A 24,860-nucleotide genomic window follows, 5' to 3' on the forward strand; every position below is an offset into this window, starting at 1 on the left:
TAATTCCATTGCCAAAGAAGATATTTATGCTTCTCTAGACAATTAATAGTTTCCCTATCCCCATGACAGTACTAGGTATGTAATCTTCTCTCAATAGAAAATTAAAGATTTTACTTTTAATGTCCAATGTAAAGCCATGTAATATCTTCTGAGCATATTTATTCATCTGTTTTATTATTGATTTCTAGCTACACAAAATCAGTATGTGCACCAATACTAAATATACTCCTTTTGTCAAATTCTGAAACTGGAAAGTTACATAAGGTTTTTCGAATGTTTTATAATTTCTCCTTTACAGTTCTACTTCTCTCATTATAGGAATCCCCATATGTTATGTACAAGAAAAATCACGAAATGTTTGAAGGAAATGACAAGTATGAAGGATACTGTGTAGATTTGGCATCTGAAATTGCAAAACACATTGGTATCAAGTATAAAATTGCCATTGTCCCTGATGGAAAATATGGAGCAAGGGATGCAGACACAAAAATCTGGAATGGGATGGTAGGAGAACTTGTTTATGGGGTAAGCAAATCAATTTATTGAAGACTTTACTTACATAAACCTGAAACTTCTTTTCACTTGGGCACATATCACTTTGAAACATCTATTACTATTTTCTCAAATTTGCAGCCATGTTCAAAGGTGTTTCGATGGTTCTCTCTTTAATTAACATTGAAATTCACAAACGAGAGAAATTGACTCTTGATAACTTCAAAATCAGAAAAGAGTTAAAAATTCAAAATATGCTGTCCTATGTGAAAAACAAAACAAAAACATTAACTTCAGGATCTGTGGTGACTATTCTTTTAAGCTTGATGCTGTTACATTGTGGAATGGAAAAAACATCTATTAGTAATCTGTATTTGATAACTGGTCATTATTTTAACAGTTATTTATATCCCTGTTGTTTGTAATGACTCATAAATATATTTTATTTACTTGGTGAAACAGTCACAATAGTACTTTAGCTTCTATAAAATATTCATCAGTAATGTGAAAGTCTTACAATTCTGCTGAACATAGTAAAATCAAACTGGCAGTTATCACATGCTACTGATGGTATAATATTTCAAAAGCCCAGAAACCAAACCTATAGCTCTCAGCAAGCTCTATTCATTGAGTAACCAATAAAAGAAATACACACTTGAAATGTATTCTGAAATTGACTAAAAGTCAATTTATATTTCACGTATTTCACCTTCAAACGTACTCTGTCTGATTAATCCCCACAAGACCCCTTTGAAATGAAGAATTACACTGAAAGCCATCACTTCCCCAGAAAAGAGTAAAGACAGAAAGATTTAGAACATAACTGAAGTCACATAGGGACTCACTTTCTGAGCCAGAACTGCAATTCAATGGTTTCATGATTCTGCATCTTGCTTTTTAGACCATGAAACAATGAACATTCTCTGCACAGTACAGTATGGTAGCTAAAACCTCAGCAGAAAGAGAAAATTGTTTGACATTATAAAGCAATTGGTTAGTTTTATATCGATGGGAAAGAATTGTGGACTGATTAGATGACCCTGAATGAGTAAAAGAAAATGCAGTTTTAAAAAAAGCAAAATATATTTCACTACACGGTTCATCGACAGTTTCATATTGAGCTTTAAATCTAAAAGAAAAAGGGTTTCTAACGCTTTTGTTCTTTCGTTAATATTTTAAACTTTTGATACAATAAGCAAATCTTAGACACGAACATTATCCAAGTTGTTAGAACCACAGTAATTCATTTCCTTCAGAAAATACTCAGTATTTCATCTCAAAAAAAAAATCATTCCTGGATTACCAATTATTTACGGATGGCATGACTCACCTGAGTTACTTTCTGGAGCATTTGTTACACATCTCTCCTCTAAGGTCCTTATTCCCGGGGGCAGCCCAGGCGCACCCTTTTGCAAGTGTTCTGACCACATTTTATTCAAGGGAAATTATTTAAACAATGGAAATAAATGGCATGAAGAGAATAGCATAATTAACAAAAAAATTATATCGATAATACACCTGTCACAGTAACAAAGAGTCCAAAGTCATGCAGTTCTCAGAGAGAGAAAAGATAACATAGCGATTATTAATATCATCACATTCCTTAGTCAGCCAATCTGTGAGTGTTTAAAGACCCCAATCTCCAACATTTGAATTGTCCACTTTTCTGAAAAAGAGTCTTCCTCCCTGGCTCATACATTCCAGGGATTTGGTGCCTTCCATTTGGGCATCCACAAAGTCTATTCTTGCTTCTCAACTTTCTTTTTCTTTCTTACTGCTAACACATGCATGAATGCCCACTTTCCAGAGCCCTGGATAAAACTTGACCCGTTCTCTTCTAGTAGACAAATCCTATTAGACAGCAAAATGATTAACTTTTAATCCATTTTTTTTCTTTACTCTCCAGACTTTATTACTATAATTGTTATGAATAGATTGTCTTTGAAACATTCCATCCAACACACCACCACATGGGAACTCAGAAGTTCAGAATCTCTCTTACCGCTCAGGTCCCTTTTGCTACTGCACTACAGCAAGTTCACTTTGATTTCCTGTGGTTTGCTTCTCCCGGGCCCTCTCCTGGGGCCTGCCATACTTGTTGTATGCTTTTTTTCTAATCCAAGGGAATAGTTCTCAAAGCACATTCCATTGCGCCCTAGCACCAGAATTACCTGCGGTATATGTGAAAATGCTGAATCATTAGCCTCACTCCAGCAGAGCTCAAAATTCAAATCTCATCAAGCTCCTGCAGGAGATATTTGACACACTTAATTTCGGGAATCACTGAGAGGTAATGAAACAAGGCACATCACCTTCCCCAATGTTAGCAGAGAAAGGTCATATGTATCCTGTCTTTTTGCTGATCTCTTTTGAAACTCTCACAGATCTCAGACCTTTCAAAAGTGTCTGTCATTGAACACGGCTGTCACCACCTTCATCCAGTGTTTGCCTTCTGTTGCCTTTAGTTTTCTGTACAGAGAACACCTTCATGTGTTTTTAAGACTTCTTCCCTCCTTATTGGTAACTTGCACGAATAAAAAATTTCAGAAGATACTACATAGAAAAATGTAGTATGTGAAAGGTGGCATTTCAAGTCAGTGAAAAGATGCATTATTCACTTATTCCTGTTGAGACAGCAGAACAATTACTTGGAAGAATTAACAATTTTGTGATGATTCATCATGGAATATACCAAAAAATTATAGCAGGATTACAGATACTAGAATAAAACATATAATATTGATACGAGACTGGTTTTTCTAAAGCATGAAATTAAAGGCTAAAAACACAAAAAGATAATTTTATATGGTTACAACAAAATTTAAAACATACATGTTGCAATAAAACACCCTGAACTAAGTTATGGAAACAAAATAATTGATGAATAAGGGAAAATATTTGCAATATATATGTAAAATAAATGTTAATAATCTTAACATATTTAAGAATGGTCACAAATTAGGAAGTAAAAAATGAATACCCAATGTGGAAAACTGGAGGCAGATTATAATAGGTAATATGTAAAAGAAGTAAAAGTAGCTATTTCTTTTATAGAAACAATTCAAATTAATACAATGAGATCTAATTTTCCATACATAAAGTTAGTGAAGACAAATAAGAATAAAGATAAACAAGGCATTTATGGGTTTCAACACTGAACATGCTTTTCCATAGTGCTGCTGACAGTAGAAATTTGCATCGTCTTTCTGAAGAAAAGTTGGGCAAAACATCATGGATTTTAAAAAGGTCATTACCATTTAGACCAGCAATTCCATTTCTAGAAATTTATCTTAAGTAATTAAGATATTGGCCAAATGTGGTGGCTCATGCCTGTAATCCTAGCACTCTGGGAGGCCAAGGCAGATGGATCATTTGAGCTCAGGAGTTTGAGAACAGCCTGAACAAGAGCGAGATCCCATCTCTACTAAAAAATAAAAAGAAATTAGCCAAACTACTAAAAAAAAATACATATATATATATATATATATATATATATACACATATAAAATTAGCTGTTGGCGCATGCCTGTAGTCCCAGCTACCTTGGAGGCTGAGGCAGAAGGATGGCTTGAGCCCAGGAGTTTGAGGTTGCTGTGAGCTAGGCTGATGCCATGGCACTCTAGCCTGGGCAACAGAGCGAGACTCTGTCTCAAAAAAAAATAATAATAATAATTAATATATTTGCAAGGACTTATATTCAGTGGTGTTCATGGCATCACTGTTATAAATTTTGTAAAACTGCAAACAATATAAATATCCCTCAAAGTAAGAAATTGAGTAAATTTTGCCATTTTTACATGATAAAATATTTGCAACCATTAAAATGTTTTTAATTTGTATGTTGAAATAGAAAAGTGATACTCATTATATTCTTTTGAGAAAAGTAATTATAAAATATAATGTTCTGTATTACCCCGTTAAGAAAAATAAAATTATTATTCATAGAACAAAGTCTAATATAGCATATAGAAAGAAAAAACAAGAATAGGTGATGGGCATAGAGTTAACTTTTCCTAATGTGCTATGTCTGCTTTTATATGCTAAGTTTTCTATAGCTAGTTTATATATCACTTGTATAATAAAAGTTATCCAAAAATAATAACTATGGGGAAAAAGCCTCCCAGCAATGGTTCTGGCTCTTGTAAATATGGGTATTTATGATATACACAAAATTTTTATTCCTACTGGAAGGCATATCCAGTGAATTCTCAGTCACCCAGCCAAGAGCATGACTGCAGAGTGCCATGCCCATCCTAAGCTCCCAGTGCCCTTGTATCAAGCCACTGGCTGCTGTATCAAACCAGGAGCCCAAGGAAATATAGAAGTGAATGTTGGTGGCCACCTGTATGTGAGAACATGTATGTCTGAGTATGTTTCTGATTCCATTTTGATGTCAAATATTTTCCTTTCAAAATACATGATCAAAACTCCATTTTTATTTGCAGATTTTTAGACAGTTTGCTTTTTATACCATACATTATTGCATTTGATTTTAGAGATAGCGTGATTTAACAGCAGCAGCCCAGGCTCAAATTCCAAAGCTCCCATGACATGTGAAACTCCCCTCTCTGAATCTCGGCTTCATCATCTATTAGACAATGATAGACATAAGATTGATGTGAGGGTTAAATGAGAGGCCATTTAAAAATTTTAGAGCACCACGAGATACAGAGTCCCTCAATAAATGCTCAGTATTCCCTTATTAAGATTTTTAACAAATAATCACAATAACATGATGAGGTAAATAGGGGGAAAAAGTGTCCCCATTTTGGAGATATAGAAATGGCTCAGAAAAATTGCTCAAAATCATAAAACACTGAAAATGGAGGCTGGCGTCCTATGATCCTAATATCTGAGAATTACATCTACTGTTTTCCAAAATTTTTTTAAATGAAAGTAGAAAACTAAAATATGTGAATAGCAAGAAACAAATGGCAATTTCCAGATTTTTGTGTGTGCGCTGAGTTGGAAAATGTTGTCAAACAACGAGTTTTCTTGTTATCATACAAACACAGAATTTGCGATTGTTTTTCTCATAGCTGGAAAGAAATAAAAAGAGAAAAGATGGTTTGAAATTTGCAATTCATAATATTAAGGGATGGCCAAGTAATGACTCAGTGGCAACCTTCCAAATAAAACAGAAAGGGCTGCAAACGTAGCGACACTCCTGGCCAAGAAATTCAGAAATTCAGCCATATGGAAAGACTATTAAGTCTCTTCCTCTGCACTGTCCCAGATCCTTAAAGACTAATACAGTAATTTGAGTTCCAGTTATCCTTGCTTATCCAATCTTTTTCTGTTTCTCATCCTTTTATCTAATTGCTAGCATCAATAAAAATATTTTGTGCAGTTTAAATAATATGAAAACAAATTACTATTCATCTTTGTGTCTATTACTAGACGTATTCATTGTTGACACTCCAAAAAAACTCTAGAATAAATGCATGACTGGTTAGCTTTAAATGAATCACTCCAGTGCTAATTGCTTCATGAAATTCATTAACCTATGTGTTTCCATGTGTCTTTTTTCTTATAGAAAGCAGAGATTGCTATTGCCCCTCTGACAATCACTTTGGTACGAGAGGAGGTCATTGACTTCTCTAAGCCCTTCATGAGTTTGGGCATATCTATCATGATCAAAAAGCCTCAGAAATCTAAACCAGGAGTGTTTTCCTTCTTGGATCCTCTGGCCTATGAGATTTGGATGTGCATAGTCTTTGCCTACATTGGTGTCAGCGTGGTCTTATTCCTAGTTAGTAGGTTTAGTCCGTACGAGTGGCACACAGAAGAGCCGGAGGATGGAAAGGAAGGACCCAGCGACCAGCCTCCCAATGAGTTTGGCATCTTTAACAGCCTCTGGTTTTCCCTGGGTGCTTTTATGCAGCAAGGATGTGACATTTCACCCAGGTTAGTTTCAAACCTCTTAAGTTCTTCACCGATTTCCCGAATTTCAGTAATTCTAAATGTTGTGCAGAGTATTTCTCTACATGTTATGTTCCTGGAGACAGGGCAGAAAAAAACTGGCAATTCCCAAATTAACGTAAGTATATTCATAGCCAGTTTCTTCCAAGTTAGCACAAAATGCAGGTACATCATAAAGATTAACTTTCTCAATAGAAAAGAAACTGTGCAACCCATCAGAACTCTCAAAAATCATTTTGTTGCTCCATGAGAGAGAAAAGAGCATTTTTATCAAACTCTGAGTCATTTTTATCAAACTTTGGGAGTGAAATAATATTTGCTGTGCTTAAAGTGCTGGACAGCTGAGTTCCATGCGTGCCTCCAAGTCCTGTGGAATCTCTAGATTTCAATGATTGGCATCTGCTCCCATTTCCCCTCCCCTCAGCCCCTGGCAACCACTAAATAGTGTATATTTGACTATTGTAGATGCCTTGTATAAATGGAGTCATGCAATATTTGTCACTCTGTGACTAGCTTCTTTCACTTAGCATACTGTCTTCTGGGTTCATCCATGTTGTTGCATATTATGGAATTTCCTTCATTTTTAAGACTGAATTGTATTCATTATATGCACATATCTCATTTTCTTTGCTCATCGATGGTTATAATGTTCCAGTTAAGCAAATTGAGTAACTTCTAGAGATCTTCTGTACAACATTTTACCTCTAGTTAATAATACTTTGTTAAATACTTAAGTTTGTTAAGAGGGGTAAGTTAAGTCTCATATTAAGTGTTCTTGCCGTGATAAATTTTTTAAAAAAATGCTCAGAAAAAATCATTTAGTGTTAATATTTTGTTCAGTGTTTTGAAGGATGGAAACTAAAATCTAAATTGTAGAATAGGTATTCATTTTGTCTCCTTTTCAAAAAAAATTTTTTTGCTATTATTGCTGTTGTTGCTCATTTTCAAAAATTAATGTTGGACTTGATTTTCATTCTGTGTAGCTTATAAGGGAGATTTCTGCCTTGGAGTTACCTGAAACCTGAGTCAATGTAGTAGGTCTTACATAAAATACATAAATAGGCCTGGTGCGGTGGCTCACGCCTGTAATCCTGGCACTCTGGGAGGCCAAGGCAGGTGGATTGCTCGAGGTCAGGAGTTCGAATCCAGCCTGAGCAAGAGCAAGACCCCGTCTCTACTATAAATAGAAAGAAATTAATTGGCCAACTAATATATATAGAAAAAATTAGCCAGGCATGGTGGCACATGCCCGTAGTCCCAGCTACTCGGAAGGCTGAGACAGAAGGATTGCTTGAGCCCAGGGGTTTGAGGTTGTTGTGAGCTAGGCTGACGCCATGACACTCACTCTAGCCTGGGCAACAAAGCGACTCTGTCTCAAAAAAATAAATAAATAAAATGCATAAATAAGCTAAGCAGTGGGCAAAGAGCCAACAATGCAAGCATTATGTTAGTTTTATGGAAATGTTTTTTAATATCCTTGGAGTGATGGCTCCCTTCCTTTGAATACCACTAAGACATTACTCAGTTACCATCTTCTTTTGTGAGAAAAATACCTGATATCTCTCATAGAGAAAGTAGCTGAAGGTATGAGAAGAAAAGTGTTAAATTTAATTATTGACTGTATATTAGCTTCACAAATATATGTGTTTTTATCTTTTTAGAAATATGTGCTTTCTCAAAAAGAGGCATTTTGGCCACAGTGCAGTTTGTGTTCCCTAAAACCCAGGAAAATTATAAATGTGCTTAAATTCTTATAACAGAAGAATCTGAGTCAATAATGTTCAATTAATGAAATGAGAAGAAATCAAATCAAATCAAGTAATGGTTATTAAATGCCAGGATTAAGCAAATATTGAGTTAAAACCAATAAGTGTCACTTTTTTTTTTTTTTTTTTTTTTTTTTTTGAGACAGAGTCTCGCTTTGTTGCCCAGGCTAGAGTGAGTGCCTTGGCGTCAGCCTAGCTCACAGCAACCTCAAACTCCTGGGCTCGAGTGATCCTTCTGCCTCAGCCTCCCGGGTAGCTGGGACTACAGGCATGCGCCACCATGCCCGGCTAATTTTTTATATATATATCAGTTGGCCAATTAATTTCTTTCTATTTATAGTAGAGACAGGGTCTCGCTCTTGCTCAGGCTGGTTTTGAACTCCTGACCTTGAGCAATCCGCCCGCCTCGGCCTCCCAAGAGCTAGGATTACAGGCGTGAGCCACAGCGCCCGGCCATAAGTGTCACTTTTTAATAACAAGTAATAAGGGAGCATTTTAAAGTTGGACATGCCATGGAAAATATAAAGTGATTCTTCAAATTTTAAAACAATTTGCAATAGGAATTTTAAATAGTTTGTGGTCTCAATGAGTGAAACTGATTATTAATATTCTCTGTGTTTTTTTATTCGTCATATTCTTGCTTTTCTTCTGTACTCACACTCACCTATACATCACTGATAGCCAGAGAAAGGGTGAAGAGAGAAAAATTTATTTACCAGCATGTAAAGATGTTCAGGGCGTGGCTTATCCTCCACTCAGTTCAGAAATGGAATATCAAACAAAAAAAATCCTCAACTATGGTCACTATGAGACCAATGCTAGACCCTCACCTGGTCTAGCCTGACCTTGGCCCATGCCCTACTCAGCGTGGGGAAGTTCTCTCCTTCCATCTCAGAATGGTAACTATCAACTTCTGTCAAATCTAAGATTCCACCTATTGTTCAGATGTCCTGCTACTTTCATACCACTAAGAGAGAAGCAATGCTGCCAATTAAACCATGATGTTGCATTTTATCTCATCAACCATAGGCTGCATCCTAATTTCAGAGATGTGAACATACAAGGGAGGGAGAGTATTAATGAATCTAAGCAAGTATTGTTCTTCTCTGTATGAAGGAAGGGCATTCAGTTCCACATTTCTGCCATTTCCTTTAAACAATAAAAAGGAAACGCTAGAGGCATTTACATATGAAATATAGCATAAAAGATGTCAGATTGTACAGCAGTACTAGAATAACTCTTGAGTACATGATCAGAAAATAAAATACTTGCAATTGTTATTTCAAAAATGCATTGTGAATTATGATATTTCTTTTCTTTTTTTATGTTGGTTAGAGAAAGGAAAACGTGCATTATCTTATCCGTGTTTAGATCCCTCTCAGGTCGAATTGTTGGAGGTGTGTGGTGGTTCTTCACACTCATCATTATATCATCCTATACTGCTAACCTCGCTGCTTTCCTGACGGTTGAGCGAATGGTCTCCCCAATAGAGAGTGCGGAAGACCTGGCCAAACAAACAGAAATTGCCTATGGAACATTGGATTCAGGGTCAACAAAAGAATTCTTCAGAGTAAGTTAAAGGAAAAACTAACAATGAAATATTCATAATTTTGAGATAAGGCAATTTGTCCAACAATTGTTTTATGTATGGGCTTTAGCTATTAGAGGTTTTGTAAACACAGTGGTAACAACTATGTTTAATGCTGATACTTCTACTTGGGTTTTATATCGCTTTAATTTGCAAACAATACATTTATTCAGGTTGGGAGAGGAACCCTCCCTAAGGGTTAGTAATGGTGAAAAGGTAATTAAAGCAACTTTGTAACATAATTTGTCTAAAACATTCTAATGTTGATAATGCTATGATAATACTGGATTTGGCAAGATTGGATTTATGTATGTTTTGGGGCTAAGAACATAAAAATGAAAGCAAGCTATACTTTTAAAGAATACATTTAACTTGCTGCACTTAAATCCCAAAACCTTAATTGCAGATTATACTACTTATATGAGTTATATTATTCTATAATCTATTCTGTAACAATGAACTTCACAGCAACATAATTTGCTTTCTCAAAATATAATAATAGCAAGAACTATTCAGTTCTGCGTGCCTCAGTAAGACATTGTAAGATATTTGATTTGTGCCAATTTCTCGGCTTTGCAGATAAAATTTTTTAAACTGGTATAATTACATTACATACAAATACCAGTTTAAAAATTTTGACTTTCCATCAGGATAGCAGAGTTTTTTAGTTGTTTATTCTGTTATGAGGATGAATTTTTTTTTATCAGTGAACCTCTTTCTATTCTGTTTCTATTTAAATCCAAATATATATAGTTGGTAATGTCTGATCACAGATGAGCATTCATTTTGTGACTTCAGAACCAAAAAATAACAAAGTAGCCAGAGTGACATGTTCACAAATATTGAACTAGTTAATAATGAACACATTTTATATTTATGTCAATTGTTTAAAGACTAGTATAGAAGATACTAATATTTAATAGTATGTAAGACAGAACATATTTCATTATTTCTTAAGCTTTTGTGTAAAAGTAATGATAGCTTTAAATTCATTCTTATATTAATATATAATACTTAAGAGATTACATTTTCATTTTAAAGATATTTATTTATAATTCTCACTCAGCTTGAAAATTAAAAACAAAATGTGCTACTTCTTTAACCAGCTTTGACTTTCATGTACTTGAAGTTCACTAAAATGTTTATCCTTTTTAAAAAAGATTTGATTATAATACTCTTATATACTACAGATGTTTACGTAATACTAAATCAAGAACAAATCACTCAAAAACTCAGCCAAACCCATCTTTGGGCACTGCTTTAAAAAGAAACCAAACAATGAACAATGTACTTGTCAACAGTTTAGAGTGTTAGTAGATACATAAAATTTATAAGGTAATTACAAAGTATCTGCAGATTTTCTTAAAACTGTACTTTTAGGAAGAACATAGCCATGTCAGTAAATTATATCAACAATATTCTATTAATAAATTTAACTAACCAAGCTTTTATTTTTGAACTTACTAATCACATCCCTGTTTCTAAATGGAAACTGCTTTAATGCATTTTAGCATTTCTGCATATTGCCGGAAGTCTGTCAGTTTGTAACTGCCTCCACCCCAAAGTGAGTAGGTAAAATACAGTGATTTTTGCCTAGCAACCATTATTTATATGCATCAAAATAAAATACAAGTTTGTGCTATCACTTGCACTTTACTGGAAAGTGATTTCTGATTGTCATTATTTAATAAAGAAAATAGATGCAGGCCCATCATTCTGCCTTGAGTGATAAAGGGAAAAAGCAATGCTATACTGAGTTCCTGAAGAAAACTTTAAAATAACTCACTGTAAAGCTCTTTAGCATCAAGCACACTGTAAATGTTTATTTCTAATCTTGATAACTATTTTTTTTAAAGCCCAAATTCAAAGAACTGGTGAGGTAGATAAGAGAATATATTGATAAGAAATATAGGAATGAGGAAATCTGGTTCCTAGCTTTCCAGAGTCTCCCATACAAGCTGTGCAAACACTATGCCTTGTTTCCTTTCTCTCCCACCCAACTTCACTTTTAAATTGGAAGATTTTTATAATATAGGTATTTATTGTTGCAGAACATTCTGAACTCTAATGGGACAAGAAAGTAATTTCCCCTGACAGCACATTATCAGGAATGCATAGATTTGAGTTCTCTGATAAAAATCTCATTCATTTCCTATCCTCCTTGCCTCTCTCCTCTCCATTACATGATGACCTGGTTTAAATAAAACCATTTGTCTGATGGGTTGAGGAAACCGGAACGTGAAGGGTATTTTTTGTACCTGTCAAAAACATTTTCTCCTAGGAACATAGTAATGGCACACCTATCAGCTCCACTAAGCTGCCTCAGGCAGTGACCTATACTCAGCACTTCAAAAAAATGTCGCAGTAATAGTCAACTGGAAAGAGAATTAGGCCATAGGGGAAAGTTACATCTGAATTCAACTGTTGCCTTGGTTTGGCTCTATTATGAAACTTGATATGCTTCATGTTCTGTGTACCATGTTAAGCATAAACATGAAGGCATTTAAAGAGTCTGTACTTGTCACTTAATGACAACCTCGCTGTTTAGGTAATTTCATGTTATTACACACCTGTTTCAAGCACACTGATTTTCATTGCAATGCAGATTTTGTCCCATGCTTGTTTCAGTCATCAGTGAAATCATGAATGCATAAATGATGTAGATTACTCTCTCAGGGTTTATAATATTATCAAATAATGCATTGATGAGTTCTCACTAGGACATCAGTCTTACTACATAAGCTACTAGAAATAATTCACCTGATAGCAAATAAACATTAACTATAGTGCATGATAGTTTCTATTAAAAAACGACAAATGCTAGAAGACTTATTTTTGGAGAAATTAAAGGGACAGTGCATTTTTGAACCTTCAAGAATTATTTTAAGTAATAAAGCAATGCTTTAGATTGGATAGTTTTCCATGCATTGAGTTTCACAATAAAGATGAAAGCAATAGACCTGAGATTAATTTTCAAATTTCAAAAAATAATGACTTTTATGTTATCTTTTTACTTTTGAACCCTGATTTTTCAGGAGATACTATAGTCAAAGGTTGTAGAGACTTCACAGTTTCATTTATAGCTACACTTGATACAGAGACCCACTGAGCTTGCTGGGTCTGCAGAAATTTCCTCATTTTAGCCAAAGTCATCAAATTTGTAAATATTTGCTTGCCCGCACCCCTTAGCAATCACTTTTCTGAGGTCACAGATAAGGCACAGGGGTATTCTTTCCAGTCCTTTGATTCTCCATCCCTTCACTGTGTGGATAGGATCTTATCTAAGCTATGGCCCTTTAAATGAGAATCAGAATTTCTAAACATTAGCAAGGTGACAAACCAGGCTAACTTTCTCCCCCCAAAAAACTTGCTTTCATCTTTCCTCTATTTTGTCGATATTTTACAATTGCCACATACCTAAGGCCTCCTAAGTTTAGCATTACTACGCTATATATTCCTCTCTTTCAGATTTTAGAGGGATTAATGCAACTTCTTTTACATTTAAGTTATATATAATTCAATATATTTAAACAAATGCAGCAGTAATTTTCCTCACATTAATATGATAGGAATTGACTACTAAAAAATACCAATGGCCTAAAGATACTTTATTCTTTTAAAAAGGAATAATTTACTGTAATATCATGCTGCATTCTATAGCTAATGATTTTTTATAATTACCAAGCCCTAAAAATACTCTTTTTCCATATTGCTATGTTGGTTTTCTTTAACTCTCTTGTCCCTTTAATAAGTTACTTAATTGTAACAGGAAAATTGGCAAGTAATTAGCATGTTTCTCATATTCTTAAAATTTTTTTTAAAGTACTTCAATTAAAACAATATTCACTTTGATTTTATTTCTTCTGTTTTCAATGTAGTAAAGCATACAATGTATGTGGCGCTCTGTACCTTTTTAGGCGAAACTCTCAGGTCAAGTTATAAATATATTAAAAAGTGGTTATATGTTTAAAGGATGTTGTTTACCAATACTTCTCTAAATTTGAAATTATCAGAATAGATATTTAAGAAAAATCTACACCAAGCGACCCAGAGAGTTTACAGTTTCCAGAACACATTGTATGTGCCCAAACAACAGATGCTGGCGTGGATGTGGAGAGAAAGGAACACTTACACACTGCTGGTGGGACTGTAAACTAGTTCAACCCGTATGGAAAGTAGTATGGAGATCTTCGAAGAACTAAAAGTAGACCTACCATTTGATCCAGCAATTCCATTACTGGGCATTTACCCAAAGGAAAAAAGACATTTTATAGAAAAGACACTAGCACTTGGGTTGTTGCCACATCTTTGCTACTGTGCATTGTGCTGCTATAAATGTTTGAGTGCTAGTGTCTTGTCTATAAACTAACAAATTTACATTAGACTTTGACAAGTCAAGGACATGTAATTGTGGGGTAGTAGAGAAGAGAACTACTAAACTAAAAGAAGTGGGAAACTGGAGTAATAAAAAAGATAATCCAAAAGTGAAAAAAAGAACTCATTGTATGATGGAAGAGTTAGTTCTCTAGAACAGGACAGTATTTTTAGAGATGGAATGAATGAGGCCTGGCAACATGGCTTCCCTAGTGGATCCCAGAGTTGATAGATCTAAATCCAAGGACTTGTCTGTCCCGGAAGCACTTAGAATCATTGCAACTGAATTACAGTATTTGCATGGAAGTATCTATTATGAGGATTTCTATAACCAGAATTAAACTGTTATTACATAAACACACACACACATCACAATCTTTATATCATGAGATACCTTTTCAAGTGTTAATAGCATAAAAACATTTCATTAGGATACTACAGGATGTCTATTTCTTACCTTGATATTTATCAACATTTGAATATATATTACAATAAATATCTGTTTATTTGGTATTTAAATATGTGAATCAGTTATTATATCATTTATTATTTAGGTTTACTGATTACTCTTAATAATTTCTCATCTTATGAAATCAAAGTTTTGAGTCTGCTTTTATCAGTTTCTTTCTTCGTCCACTTGAAAAATGTACATTTGCCCCAAAATAAGTATTCTTAAGTTTGCTATTCAAGTCCTATAATTGATTATTGAGGAATTACTTCTTGTTGAATTCTATGTTCTGGTAAACAAAGGAAGCTCAATGCAAATAAATGTACATGCTATGCAGGATTGGGCCTCACACATAGACTTAAGTCTGAATAAAGTCTCCATCAGTTTCATTTGGATCCAGATACAAAATTTGAGCACCTGGTTATTTAACAAATACAGTCACACCAGGTAAATGTCTGTGTGTGTCATTATATTATTAAACAGGAGCCAGGCCTTTCTATCATATTAAATATATCTTTTGGAGACATTTGAGTTCATGTGGATATATTTTTACATTAAAAATGTACGTATGAACAAAAAAATATAATGTGAATACAGAAGCCAGCAAAAGGACCTGGGTGAATGAAGCACTGGCAGTAGTGTGGGCAGAGCCTAAAAAGAAGTAATTTACAAAGATACAAGTTTCTTGGATGGAGACAGGGGATTAAGATGCTCTCTAAACTGTAAAGTGAGAAAACAGGAATTTTTTCTGTTTAAAGTTCAATATATGTTCTATTTGGAGATTTTATCAGATAAAAATCTAAAAATGTTTTCACCAACCCAGAGTTTGATTCTTGTGTTATAGTTATTTGGTTTATAAACCATAGCAGATGTCACCTCCTCCTTTGGTGTTCAACTACTGACTTGATACTGACTGCACTTACGAGAATGAATTTCATTAAAACTTTGAGGCATGGAAAAAAAGATAAAAATAAAATAACTCTCCTTATTTGTTGTAGCTCAAACACAGTATGAAAAGGAATTTTACAAACTTGGAATCAGTTCTCATCTGGTCCTTTTCAGATTTACCATGAATGTGATATAATTACCTGGTCAACTCTCTCTGTGGCACTCTACATTAAGAGAACAATAATCTATTTAAGCAGTTGCATACTGTAACTGCTAACATCACTTTTACATGTCTGTCATTTCAATGATTTCCTGAAATAGTTTTGAAAGGCGGTTTTCCAGTTTGAAAAGAATAATGTTACTGTTGATGTTACTATATGGCAACTTGGAGTTAGAGGGCAATGGAAAGCTACTGAAAGGCTTTATCCTTGTCTTGGTTCGGTCAATATTAACATGTTGTTCCCTTCTTTCCTGTATTTAATTTTAATTTCCTCCAGAGATCAAAAATAGCAGTGTATGAAAAGATGTGGACCTACATGCGATCAGCAGAGCCATCAGTGTTCACTAGGACTACAGCTGAGGGAGTAGCCCGTGTCCGCAAATCCAAGGGCAAATTTGCCTTTCTCCTGGAGTCCACTATGAATGAATACATTGAGCAGCGAAAGCCATGTGACACGATGAAAGTGGGAGGAAATCTGGATTCAAAAGGCTATGGAGTAGCAACGCCCAAGGGTTCCTCATTAAGGTGGGTGGAATAGTATAACAATATAACATGTGTTGTTATAGTATTCCACCTTCCCTGATGTCCCTGAGAGAATTATTTTGTTTTGTGTGTGGACATGGTATGTCTGTTTTTGTTTGTTTATTTTTATTTTACTCCATTTCATATTTTTGGTCAACAATCAGGTAAATTTTTTTTAATTTTAGAATAATTTAATTATAGTTGACATATATCTTTGAAGGCCATATAAAAACCAAACTGGTTGAACACTAGCTGCTTCCAGTGGGCCTAAAATACAGGTAGCTTATGCTTCTATATCTCATCAACTGTTTTTTGGCCACCAAAATCTACACTATCATTGTGTCAGTAATAATTCTACATTTTATCATTATTTTTCAAAATCATGCCTGGCCACTAGTTTCTGAGTAAGAAGAACTCAACCTCTTCCTAGCCAACCACTTTTTTTTTTTCATTTCAATATTTCATTTCTTATGGCATCATTCTATTTTAGATTATCCTGAGGTTGCATTCGTGCTAAGTTTGAAATCACATCTATTTATGAGAGCAATCATGATTAGAGGGAAAAGTGGGCTCTGGTTTTATAGTGCTTACTCAAGTCACACTCCCGCCTGTTTCAAAGGGAGTATGGTGTAAGTAAGATCTGTAAAATTAGACCCAATGACAATCCAAATATGCCTATAGTTAGACACCTGAAATGTGTGATTCATGAGCAAACCATTACACACATGAGTTAAAAGTGAGACTTTCATTCTTATGGAAATATTGGTTAAATCTGCCCTTTTCATCTTTTTAATCCTGGACATAGAAAAATCCACATGTTTATGTCCAGGAGGCAGAATTTCCTATTTTCCTTAAGCAATAAAGGCTGCTGTTGAATGGATGGGACTAGACCCCATCAAAAGTGATGACTGACAAGTTACTCTGGTCTCAGTGCTGCTTAGGAGAGATTTCTATAAAACACAGATTCAAGAGGAAATCAGGATCTTTGCTAAAGGACTTAACCAAGAACCTGGTCTTGAAAAATGATGTCTCTGGTAAGCCATTGAAAAATGAAGGTAATGAGACCTGTACTATTGCCCAGAACAAATGAAAACAATATAAAAATTATATGATTGTTTTCATTGGTTTCAAAAAGGGAACTGCAATGTGCTTTGAAATGTGTGTTGGGCGGGGGAAGGGTTGAGATATTAGAAACATCTACGAGTGCTGGAAAGGGTTGTGTTAAACCAATATTCTGTGTTTGCAAGCAACACTGTAATAATTAGCAAGGGTTTTTATGGTGTGTTACAAAAGGAGCAATTTCAAAAGAAGATAGAACAAAACTAGTCGGTAAAGACAAATTTGGGTGTGGACTTTGGCAATTCTGAAATCGGGTTTGTTCGCACATAGGTCCCATACGAAACTGGAGAAATGTGCAGGGAGAAAGCCAAACTAATTAATTATCCATAATAACATTCTACCCACAAATATCTCAACCATTCAGAAACTTACACTGGCATTAGGATATTTGGTCTTTGAGGGTATATTTTTGTATGATGCAATATGAAAAATGTGTAATTTGAATGAAGCCAAGTAGCAAATAAATCTCCGTTGAAGTCATAGTTTTAAGAGCATCTTAGTGTAAATAATGTAAAAGAACTAGTAGGGGAGAAAGCAATGGTGGTTGATATGTAGATCAGTGTTCAGACTATTGATTACATTCACTGGGTGTCTCTTTTGCTCTTAATTAATTCTCTGTGGATGTAGCTGCCTTGTCCTCTGTCTTGTGTCTACTGATAAAGTCAAGCTCCAGGGGCTGAATTTGGCCCTCAGATACGGGTGCGCCTGACTCCCATTGATGGCAAGAGAGTTCCCTCTTAAATGTGCCACTTTGTCAAATCCACACTACAGGGATTGTTTGGGGAGAAACTGAAGGGCTTCATCTGTCCAGAACTGTATAATCATCAGCCATTGGCTTCCCCCTCTTTTCCTGTCCTTCCCTGGGTCTGGTTAATGAGGCAATTGTTAAACTCAGCTTCCTGGATGGGGAGTTTGTTTATGTGCTTTGTTTTATATATGCCACAATTTCCTGAGCAAGCTGGCCCCTGCATGCCAAAACGGCAGTCATTTTGTCCTGTCTTTGAGAACATTGGAAGGACACTGAAGGCTCACCAGCATTCACCTTACCCCCACCCTCCTCACTCCCCAAGCCCCAGCCATCTAAGCACGAGGCTCATTAGGCTTAAATTCTCAGTCTTATTCGACTAGGATTCTTCTGTTTCAAATGAGGCAAACTACTATAGAGATGGACTAATAGGCATCTTCTGTATAACTGATTTTTTTGTAGAAGCGAATTCAAAATAACTGCATTTATCAGAGCAAGATCAAGAAGGCATACCTGCATCAAGTGTCTTTGACATCTTTTTGTCTTGTATAGTTCAGTAGAGATTTAAGTCTGTTTTCTTAGAGAATCTGTCTTTTTTTTTAATCAGGTAATCAGGTCTTTAGGTTAATAGCTCTGGACAGAGTGAGACTTGTGTATTTCATTGTCATTAACAATGGCTTTCTCATAAACTCTGCTGTTTTGATTGATTGGGCAACATGAGATTTTTAAGAAAAAGAAAATAGCAATCTTTCCTTCTATGTAAGTTTAACCAGAGAATGCAGACAAATGACTAGCAATGTTCCATTGGTCTAGGGAGTTTGGAATGTTCACATCTTGCTGTTTGTCCAAAGTGCTTCAGAATAAATGTCACAGAAAAGAGGAAGAGTATGATATATAATCATAATGGAAAGTCAGGACTTGCATCTATAATGTAGACTTTAAAACAAATGTAATAAGGATTATCACAGACAATGTGTCTGTGGGTGGGCTAAGAAATAGCACAACAGTGATGACTAGCACCTGTCTTTTTGGTAAAGAACAAAATACAGAGCTCTTTACTGTTTGGAGACTATTTCAGACTTGTCTTTTTTGGATATATACAATGAACTGTGAAACTATAGACCTATCACTAATCAATAACAATGCCCAGAAATTATTGGTTTATTGGACTTTGACATAGATTCTCCAATTTTTAGGTGACAGACTAATGCCAGGTATATTGATCCTGTTATTTTCCTAAATTTTCTTTCCACATGCACAATACTATTTATACTTTTATCAATGCCATGGACATCTCCCTCCTCCCTTTTCCAATACTCTTGGCAATCCAGAAACATAGTAAAAGCCTTTCTCTGGCTGAGAAATTTTTAAAGTTAGTTTATAATATACACTTCAGATGGCAATGCAATGGAATGTAAGGTTTAGATGAAAGAAGAAACATATTTACTTTGACTTTACTATCAATACTATCCAATACTATCAACTTAACAAATTTACTACAGTATAGGTTTTTACTATACTATAATATTTATAGTGTAGTAAAGTTGTGTACATTATTACTATCAAAATACTATCAACTTCAATATATTGTCTATACTACCGTGTTTCCCTGAAAATAGACACGGTCTTATATTTATTTTTCCTCAAGAAGACACCCTAGGGCTTACTTTCAGGGAATGTGTTATTTTTTTTAAGTACAGTACAACAATCTCCATTTATTCAAATATAGTTAAGTCGTCTTCTTCTGGAACATCATCATAACTCTCCAAACCCCGAATTCCATCCTGAATTTCTTGCGACTCTATTTCCTTTAGAACCATTGGCCCCAATCTCTCATGTGGAGCAATAGAGCTCTCATGGGGCAGATGAGAAGGGCTGCTCGTCTTCTTTACCGCTCCAAGAGGAAATGCATGGGTTGTGCAGATAGGCTGTGTAGCCACGCCCATCACTAGGTCTTTTTTTCAGGGTAGGGCTTATATTGCACAAATGCTTAGAAATCCTGCTAGGGCTTATTTTATGGGTAGGTCTTATTTTCGGGGAAACACGGTAGTTACTATACTATTGACTTTACTATGCAATAAATAAACTTGTTAAAGGTTGTTTAGAGTGAATCATAATTTGGTTGATACAGATTTACTATTAAGTGATTAAGTGATTACTATTAAGTGATTATTAGATAAGAATCCACCTTTTAGGCTAGACGCAGTGGCTCACGCCTATAATCCTAGCACCCTGGGAGGCCGAGGCGGGTGGATTGTTTGAGCTCAGGAGTTCAAGACCAGCCTGAGCAAGAGTGAGACCCTATCTCTACTCAAAATAGAAGGAAATTATCCGGACAACTAAAAATATACAGAAAAATTAGCTGGGCCTGGTGGCACATGCCTGTAGTCCCAGCTACCCGGGAGGCTGAGGCAGAAGGATCACTTGAGCTCAGGAGTTTGAGGTTGCTGTGAGCTAGGCTGATGCCATGGCACTCTAGCCTGGGCAACAGAGTGAGACTCTGTTTCAAAAAAAAAAGAAAAAAGAATACACCTTTTAAAGATATTCGTAGTATCTAGCGTCTGTTAATACCTCCAGAGAAAAAAAGCAGTGGATCATATCTGAATTTTCTCTGGCCCTTGTAAGGGTTTATGTACTTGACCCCAATGTGTGAAGCCAAATTAAAAACCATAGTCTCATATACTTTTATTATTCAACGGTGATAATTCCTACCCAAAATTTGCCTTGTATAAAAAGATGTTTGTGGGACTGTGTCTAAAATAAGGCAAATGTTCTGTCATCAAAAAGTAAGAAAGCAGTTGCAGTAGAACTTGCATCAATGAGTAAGATCTGGAAAAAATGAGGCCCATTTGGACTTGGCAATGCCCAGCTGCAGGAACCCATGGCAATAAGAATTAATCCTTTGAAACCAGGCACATCATGCTTACTTTACAACAGGCCACTCAGAGCCCCAGGGTAGTAGCATGGCAGCAGGGAAGAAGTACTAAGAATGGGAATTAGAATACCACATCTTTCTTTGGATTGGTTCTTTCAGTATTTAACAAAATCCCTGGCCTCAAAGGACACTTGGCCCAAGCCTAGATCTGTATCTAGGTGGGTAGAGTTCCTCTGTAGGCCAAATTACATTTGGTCTACTTTGGAGGATTTGCTAGAACAGATGTATTAAACTTAATATTCAAATTTATGTATAAAAAATGTATTCTCTGAAGGAATCACTTTTGCATGGAAAATTTGGGAGACATCCTTATTCATTAGTTCAGGTGGACTTAGAAGATTTAGAAAAAAGGCGTTTGCTGGATGTTGGGTGTGAGAATAAAGCTATAGTCTATTTTTGGTATTAGAAACATGGCACTTATTAGTACTTAATGTAGACATGAGCAAAACTTAAAAGTATAGTAATTTAAGGTCTCATACTGAGTATCTCTTGGCCTCAAGTGAATAGACTTTCAGCGTTTCTTCTGGATATGAGTTGTAGTGAGTTGATACACAAATATGTGGGTTTTTTTTAATTTTAACTATTATGGAAAGACATTTTTGCTTATGAATATCCTTCATTTGTCTCAGTGCCATATTAAAAGATGCTACAGATAACTTAATTTTGGCAATCCTATTATATTTTGGAATAAGGTCTATTAAGCTAAGGGTGGGACAACCGCACACAACAAAAATTAATTGAATCTCTTAAAATACACACACACACACACACACACACATAAATTCCTCTTATTGAAAGATGCTTGAACAGCTACCCAGTATGCTATTAGAGATGTTTATTGTGGGTACCAAGTATTTTGTATTCACAAATTAAGATGTTACATGGCAAACATATCAATGTTACACATGTCCTAGGGGAAAATAATTGCACAATAGAATTCATATATTTCATCCTTCTCTTTCTAGATGTTGACTATGATAGGAAGTATAAAACTTTCCACTGACATTGGAAATTCTAGATTTTTCCCTTAACTCTTTCCTGTAATTAAAAGATGACTTGAATCACAGGTTTCCACAAAGAGGAAACAAATGTTGCTTTTTTCTGAATTTCTTTAAGATTGACCAGGTATTATACATTTTTGCCATCTTTCTCATTATTAAAACAGAAAAAAATTAAAATACTGAAATTATTTTTCCTCAATCTTCTGACGGTTTGTTCAATAAATGATTGCTGGGTGGGTTCCAACTGAGAATTTATCAGGAAGTTTTTAAGTTGGTCACTCTTGGGATATTAGCCTAAGTAGGTAATACAAGCTTAAAAAGTTTCTAAATTCAATATTTAGCTCTTTGTTCTCCTCACCACTACACTTAGAAATTGTACTTTAGTAACTTTCTGAGAAAATGGGTAACTTGTGGCCATTTTACTTTCTACCACTTCAAAGAGTATCAAACTGAACAAGACAAAAACTGCTACCCAAAATTAGGTTAGCAGTTTATTTATGAGATTTGATGTGAAATCTAAGACTAGATCTCAATTCTGACAGTTCTAAGAAAAACCAGAATTCCAAACTATTTTATTGAGTTCCACCCAAAAGCCTCATCAACAAATCTCATAAATATAAAGAATCTCCAAAAAGAACTTCTGTATCCCATGCAATTCAAACTGATTCAGTAGTGACACACAACTAACATGAGTACAAACCCACAGCTACCCAAGTCAGGCAACCTTCATCTACACATGCCAACTGTATTTCGGGAACATAACAGTGTACTTTAAGGTCAAAGCTCATAATCTGATGTATAGTAAATGTGCTGAAAATCTGTGGATGAACTTACCCCTACATAAGTAGCATACTTAAGTATTTCCTCTTAGTATTAATGCATGTCAAGTAGCGAGATAGGTTCCATATTATGTCATTCATCTTTACAGATCATCTCACTGAAAGGCGTGGTCTCCAGAAGCAATGACCACATTAGTGGTCAGGTTAAGGAGAGGCATAGGAACAACAAAGCAAGTGCATGAGGGTTTCTGCGTGTTTGGATCTCCCTTTTTGTGGCTGGGAGATATGAGTTCTCTGGAATTAAAGCTATAAAACACTAGGGCTGGAGGGGAGAGAGAGGGTGCTGGCAATGCTGAAATCTAGAAGAAGGCACAATTATGAAAGATAACTTAGTGAGAAAATAAAGTCCTGCTAGTCAAAGTGAAGCATCTGAAAGGATCTCCTAACAAAAAGGATGGGGGTGGGGAGAGGGGAAAGTGATGGAAGGGAAATTTATGGAACCAGGAATCCTACAGCTAAGAAAATAAGAAGAGTAGCAAATGTTAGTTTGCCTGGAGCTTCTGCATCTGCTTCTATATTGAATCCTATATGTTGATTGTGGCCTGATATATGGGTATGCTGCTTACATTTAAGTCTCAGCAGCACGACAGACACCCTGCACCAGAGAAATTATGTGAAGCTTTCACCATTCCTAAGCCTGTCTAGCAAGCATGAGTTGATAGGGTCTGCACTTCCATGACAGGAAGGGACACTAAGGCCGTTCTATGATGTCTTCATGAAGGTGTATTCAGATCAAAGACAAAAAATGTATGCATGGGCTTGGTGTGTAGATAAGAGTGCTTACTCACCCTTAGAAGTAGCCAAAGTAGATTTGAATGCATCAAACTTCAGTGCTATTCCCTTCCTATGGAATTTGCCCTCCATGTCCTCACACTTAGCATTCTCTGGACCAATATTTAAGTTTCCCCAAAAAGAGGTTCTTTGCTTCTCTTCTGCATAATGTAGATTCTGACCGTGGCTGTAAAGCTGCTCTTTAACCCTGTATATACTCAATTATTAAAGAAAATGTCTCAGATTAATTTTCTCTAGGATCTCTAGGATCTTAAGCTATAGGATCATAACTTCTGTATAGAGTACATGCTCTTGATAAAGTTGCCTATATGTAGTTTCATTAAGTGGCTCTTCATTTATCCTCAGAACAGCAGCAAAGCTCAAATGAGAAGTTTTGTTGTTCTTTGCCCATCACTTGTGTTCAATTTAGTCTCCAGACTTATATTCCTAAAGAAAAAAATGCCAGGAAGATGATACCCCTGGCTGCTGCAGAGGGAGGAACCATTAACATTTCTTAGAGAGATCGTAACTCTTACCTAACTCTCAGAATTCTGGACAGTTTGGTAGGGGCAACAAGAAAAGTACTATAATCACACTACAGTATATTCCTTCCACTTACTGTCCCAGCACCTTCATAGCTGAAAGTATGGAGGTAGAGAGGGAGAGACTGAATAAGAAAGGTAGGAAGGAGCTCTATATACTTGCAATAATTAGACATGTAAATAATTTAGACACACACACACAAATACACACAGCACAGGGTTTGGAGGGAGTGATGGTAATCAGGTTCACTATAAAACTCTAAAATGCCTATGAGAAAATACTATAAAGCTCAGTTTATTGTGGAGATGCAATCTACTCCTCAAGTAGAATTTTATATCATGCTGCTTTAATGCAGTTTTATGCTAATGATAAACATCTACTTAGTACATCGTAAGTAAATAATGGTTTTCCACAAAAATGAAAATGTACCTATTTGTTTCAGCATAGCATATAGGAAACCACTCATCCACAACTTTAGCTTCCTTTTGTCTCTAAAGATAACATCAGCCAAGATGGGAATAGTTTATCATTCAGATTTAAGAAAAGAAAGAATAGTTTGGCAGTCATCACAATAAGCTGGAAAATAGTAATAACTCTGGTTTATAATTATATTCTATTTTAATTTAGCTAGACATAAGAAACTATAACTCATTTATTTTAATGTTTTTTTCTCCTCCACAAAAAAAA

At 35.3% G+C, this 24,860-nt stretch overlaps 1 protein-coding gene across 8 annotated transcripts in view; it reads left to right on the top strand.

Moving 5' to 3' along the window:
- The window catches only part of GRIA4 (glutamate ionotropic receptor AMPA type subunit 4), a 357,595-nt gene that overhangs the window by 297,315 nt on the left and 35,420 nt on the right, over nt 1-24,860 (top strand). For all 8 annotated transcript variants that reach the window (XM_076002474.1, XM_012748745.2, XM_012748747.3 and 5 more), the window contains 4 exons: nt 319-525; nt 6,029-6,399; nt 9,552-9,750; nt 15,976-16,223. In XM_076002474.1, the coding sequence (XP_075858589.1) occupies nt 319-525; nt 6,029-6,399; nt 9,552-9,750; nt 15,976-16,223 (1,025 nt within the window). The remainder of the gene's footprint in view (nt 1-318; nt 526-6,028; nt 6,400-9,551; nt 9,751-15,975; nt 16,224-24,860) is intronic.

The sequence above is a fragment of the Microcebus murinus genome, chromosome 4 (assembly GCF_040939455.1).
Source record: "Microcebus murinus isolate Inina chromosome 4, M.murinus_Inina_mat1.0, whole genome shotgun sequence".
In the NCBI taxonomy this organism is placed as follows: domain Eukaryota; kingdom Metazoa; phylum Chordata; class Mammalia; order Primates; family Cheirogaleidae; genus Microcebus; species Microcebus murinus.